The 5,622-nt window shown below is 39.9% G+C and overlaps 1 protein-coding gene across 1 annotated transcript in view; it reads right to left on the bottom strand.

Moving 5' to 3' along the window:
- Positions 1-4,977: 4,977 nt before the first annotated feature.
- The window catches only part of LOC102480806 (transcription elongation factor A protein-like 4), a 62,693-nt gene continuing 62,048 nt past the window's right edge, over positions 4,978-5,622 (bottom strand). Inside the window, 1 exon segment of the mRNA XM_006163495.2 lies at positions 4,978-5,614. Coding sequence (XP_006163557.2) covers positions 5,033-5,614 — 582 coding nt within the window. The 3' untranslated portion in view covers positions 4,978-5,032.

Below are 5,622 nucleotides of genomic sequence, written 5' to 3'. Positions count from 1 at the left end.
GAGAGACAAAGAGAGGGAAAATGAGAACTCATCCCCCAAGGGTAACAGCCACCGCAATCCTTTCTCTTCCATTCTCCTATTGGGATTTTGGGTGCATTCACTAACCAGAGAAAGACAGACAGTGGGAAAGTGAAAGCTCATCCCCCAGGGGTGATAGTCACACCATAATTCTTTTTCCTCCATTTTCCTTTTTTTTTGGGGGGGAGGGGCACACATGCACACACACCCGATATGATTATTCAAGCTGCCAGGTACAGGATTCAAACCATCATCTGCTATGTCCGCCATGTCACCTGCTGACCCCATCTTTATTTTATTTAGTTAGTTAGTTGAGCTGAAGACACAAGCTGCTAAAATTCTGAGAAAATAGGTAACTATTTTTTATTTTTTATCTAAAGACTCCCTTAACCCTGGAAGGGAATTTTGATGTTGGCTAGCAAAATAAATAAAACAAGAAAAGAAAAACACAAACATCCAAATTAACATAGATGTAGCCAGTGCTTAAAAATGCAAATACAATCTTAAAAGTCACATGATCTCGGGAACCAGCAGTTAGTGTAATGGCTATGTCGCTAGATTCCCACGTAGTCGACGGCGGTTCGCGTCCCAGACCCGGTGACTTAGAACTCACGCCAGGCATGTGTGCATGCATGCCCAAGATCCCGAGAGGAGAATGGAGGAGAAGGGATTGCGGTGTGACCATCCTCCCTGGGGGGTGATTTCTCGCTTTCTATCTCTATGTCTCTTTCTGTCTGGCGAGCACACGCGCCCTATAGCAAAAACCTCTCCAAAAACAAAAAAAGTCACATGATCTCTAAATGTTATCTGCAAAACTTATTATTTGTCCACTTGAGTAGTTCCTAAGTGCTATTTCAAGCAGAAAATCATCGACTGGCACACTTTGTGGAGTCAAGGTATATTAAATATATCATGTAAGAGGTATTGGTAATAAGAAAAGAAATAGACAGCTGTTTTCTGAAGAAGAAATTTTACTATTCGTTCATACTAAAACCAAAGTAATTTGATCTTTTCCTTTTGAGTTGAAGTTAATTAGACAGAGTGTATGAATCTCTAAGTTTACATACAGCCATTTTGTCTCAATTTCCTATTTTATTTTCAACAGAAAGAATCTGCTTTTTCCAACCAATAAAATATAATGTATCATCTGGTCTTGAATGAGAACGACCTAGTAATGCCAGTTCAAAGTCCAGCTGTTACCCTTGCTCTCCAGCCAAGAGAACAGCATGTGCCTTATTTCCCCTCAGATTGACTTTCATAAGGAAACATTAATTGTCCAATGAGTGAGGAAGCTACGCTTGTTCTTCTAGGACTGTCAGAGGAGCTCCTCTGCTGACTTGACAGGCAGTGATTCCACAGTTGGGGCAGAGTTCTGTTTCTTTCTATTTCAGGAACATTGCTTTGCTGATGTTTGAGTGTTTATATAAAATAGACCCAAATAGGAGTCATCTCAACTCACAGATAACATCAAGTTCATTTTTGTTTGTTAACATGTACAACCTAAGGCCTATTTTTTACACTTCAGGGTTGGAGAGTCTTAGTGTTAAAACACTGATAAGCAGTACTTATTCTTGTTAGGCTTATTTAATCTTATGAATTGTGGACCATTATTATCTTCCTTGACAGATAATGAAATTTAGGCTCACAGAAATAAAAATACTTTCCCCACGATCTCATAACTGTTCATAGGCAAAGCCAGTGTTCAAACCGAGTTTCAGAGATTATGCTCTTAATCTCTAACTGCAGATTCTTTTAAACACATGTTGTTTTGTCCCTTCATTAGTTGTTGTTGTTTAGAGCTACTGGATTAAGAGCTTCACTAAGAGGAAAATATAAAAGGAAGGGGTGGAAACTCAAATGAATGGAAATTCATTCCAATTGCAAACTTCCAATCATAGGAAGGAAGTATCATTATAGTAACAAAATGTTCAAAGTTTTGATATTTTGTGTATCTTCAAATAAATACAAGGGGACTTCAAAAAGTTTGTAGAGGGACCAGCAGTTAGCGTAATGGCTATGTCACTGGACTTGCGTCCTGGACCCGGCGGCTTAAAACTTATGCTGGGCATGTGCATGTGTACCCAAGATCCCAAGAGGAGAATGGAGGAAAAGGGATTGCAGCGTGGCCATCCCTCCTGGGGGGTGATTTCTCACTTTCTGTCTCTCTGTCTCTCTCTGTCTGGCGAGTGCACGCGCCCTATAGCAAAAAACTCTCAAAAAAAAAAGTTTGTAGAAAAATAGTTTATTTTGGTGCAGAAAGTTTTGAAATCCATGCATATTTTTAAAATAATATACCATTTCCATGAACTTTTCGAAGCCCTCTTGTAACTATCATTTTTGCAAACCAGTAAAACCTGATCAAAATATACACCATTCCTATCAGTGTCATTTCATTTCTTTAGGCTATAATCCAGATTTTCAACTGTCCCTCATTAATATCAAAGTCATGGCAAAGGAACTAAACTTTATCTGTTAGCATCTTTATTGACAGTGATTTACAAGGAAAATGTTGGACAAAAGATGGGGATACCAGATCATTTGTGATTTCCCCCCATGTTGTATTATAACATGCTCATTTTCCCCACCCATTGGTATATTCTACACTCACCCAACTGTTTCCTTGAAATCAGCAAGAGAAGTGAAAAAAATCATTCCCTCCAGAAGCCAACAAAATAAAGTTCTGTTTCATTCAATAAATATTTATTAAACATCTACTATATTTTAGGCACAAGGAATACAGAAGTTTAAAAAAATGACAGAAAAATTCTCTATTCTTATAATTGTTCTTATAGAGACCATGAGGCAAGCAAGTCTGAATCTTTTTTTAAAAGAATGATTTATTTTATTTATTATTGTTATTATTTTTAAATTTGCTATAGGGCAAGTGTGCTTACCAAATGAGAGAGAGAGAGAGAGAGAGAGAGAGAGAGAGGGAAAAATGAGAAAGTAATCAGTCTTGAGGTTCAGGCCCCATGGTCAACCACATAGGAGTCTAGTGCCTTAGCCACCACACCACCTGCTGGCCCCATGTCTGAATCTTTCAAGGCATATTTTTCTATATTTATACGAAATGTAACTTTAGAGTATATGTGAGCAGACTTTATCTTTTTGGCAGTCAATTTCCTCAAGGATTAAATTTATCACCGTAGGTTACTATGAGACAAATTTGGCTCTATAAAGCTTATTACGAAAGGAAACCTGAGGTTGGGGAAGTGCTGCTCTTCTGACTACCCCAGTTTTGCTTTTCCATATTGGCACAAGCTAAAATGTAGATGCACACAGTGAAGGAAAGCCCAGTTTTATTGCCATGTGCAAAGCAAGGGGAACAGACAATGCCCCAACTGTGAAATTCCAAGAACATGCTTTTTTAAATGCAAAATTAAAGGTAGAGATCTCAGCTGGATGATTGGTCCAAGGGGGCATGATCCATCTCATGGGTTTTCTTAATTGATGTTGCCTTGGGCTGTTTCTAATTCTGGGAGAGGCAATCATTAGGTTTCTGGCTATGTGATTGTGGCATGCAATTTCCATACTGAAAAACATCTTATGAATTTGACTTAAAAACCTAACTTTTTTCAGGGCTAGCAAATAGCATAGTGGTTCAGGTGCTGGACTCCCATATGGTTGACTGTGGCTAGAATCCTGATCCTGTGGCTTGAAAATCATGCCAGATACATGTGAGTGCATGCCCTAAATCCCAGGAAGAGAATTGGAGAAGAAGGGATTGAGGTATAGCCATTCCCCTCCCCCCACCCCCGGGGGTGATTTTTCACTTTGCCTTTTACTGTCTCTCTCTAGCAAATACACACACCTTAGGAAAAAAAAGAAAAAGAAAAAGAAACTTACTTTCTTCAGTGTTGTATATTACCAGTTCTTCTGTAATTCCTACAGCTGAGGACCTAATTTCTATAACAAAAAGAAAGGCAGAGAAGGGAAGTTACAAGTTATTGGGGGGGGGGGAACCCGCATTGGCCTACTAAGATAATATACATGACTTTACATCAGGAATTTGAAGAGCACTGCAGGAGAAATGGGGTCATGGGTCACATTATAAATCCAGGACCATTTGACAGTCATTTTTGTTGATGGCAAGGGTAAATCTATCGCGGGTAGAGAGGACTTCTCCCCCTTCTGATGGGATACGATGTCACTTTAGTATGTCATTATCTCTGGCCTACCAGTTGCACCAGGTACATCAGGAGGGTGCAAGATCCATGAATAGAGGCACAGTGCCCAGCTAACATGGCATTACCCAGGGGGAGGGTGGCACCCACTTCTCAGCTGCCTGGACTTACTTATGAGTCCAGGTGAGACTTTCCTCAGTTCTCCACCAAGAGTCTGGCCGGGTACTTTTTCTACTAGCACAAGGGAGGATAGGAGCCAGTCCAAAACAGCGTACACACTCAGCACCTCATTTGATCTTTCCCACAGCCCTGGAAGACAAATTTTATCTCCACTTTACAGAGGACAAAGCTGTCGCTTACAGCAATGGAGTCGTGATTCTTTCAGTTTCTAGTCCCGGAAGTAGTAAGACTTCTATCATTTAGTCCTGACAAGCTTTATAAGCTTGCTTGACAGTTCTTTTGCTTATGTATTGTTTTCCTATGTTTCATCTTTCAGTATTTTTATAACAAAAGTATTCTGTGCTTTTTAGGAGAAGATGACAGATGAACCAAAAATGAATATAAGAAAAGATCACCCATAGACAGCTATTGTTAATTTTTTAGTGGATACAGCTTTCAATTATTTTCTACACATAGATCACTAAGTAAATTGTCTTTGTAGCTTTACAAAAATGAACTTATGCCACGTTTGTTTCTGCAAATTGTGTGTGCATGTGTTTAATTTTAGTGTACTATGAATATTTTTTTCATGAAATGGATGAAAAATCTGCTACTTGAAACATGGAGGGTTGCAGCTGCGTCAAAAGACCGATGGTAACAAGAGGGACATCTAAAGAGAAGTATTAGCATAAGACTAAAATACAGGGCCTGACAAATGCCTGCCAGAGCCACTACACATAAGGGATGTCTTCAGTGTTCCTTCTTGGCGCCCTGCAGCCACCCCTGGATTCCCTTGGCCCCATTGGGTAGAAGGGGTCCTGTAAATTTCTTTGCACCCACAAAATCCCCCCTAATTTTTGTCTGCTTTTTCTTGAGCCATCCTCCACTTTAGCCATATCGTCAAATTTTCTTATGTCCTCATTGCTGAAATGCATATTGTGTACAGCCTCTTGATACTTCCTGAGGTACTGAGCCAGCCCCTTGTTGGATTTTCTTTTGGCTTTCCTGGGTACATCATCCTCAGCTGGACACTTTACAGCAGCCCTTGTTTCACTCTCTGGTTTTCCCTCGCTCTTTGACTTTCCCTTGCTCTCTGGCTTTCCCTTATCCTTCAGCATTTCCTCATTTTCTCTGTTTCCTCTGTTTTGTGTCTTTCCACCATTTTCCAATTTCTCCTTGTCTTCTGGAGTACAGACTGCTTCTGGCTTTCTTTCATCCTGTGACTGTTCTTCATTTGCCATCTTGCCTTGCTTCAAAGGCATCTCTTCATTTCTATTGCAGGTTTTTGCCATGTTGAGACTTCACCTCCTTCTCTTGTTCA

Source organism: Tupaia chinensis, unplaced genomic scaffold (assembly GCF_000334495.1).
Source record: "Tupaia chinensis unplaced genomic scaffold, TupChi_1.0 Scaffold142374_1, whole genome shotgun sequence".
In the NCBI taxonomy this organism is placed as follows: Eukaryota; Metazoa; Chordata; class Mammalia; order Scandentia; family Tupaiidae; genus Tupaia; species Tupaia belangeri.
The sequence above is the reverse complement of the archived record's forward strand: the minus strand, read 5'-3'. Positions and strand labels throughout refer to the sequence as shown.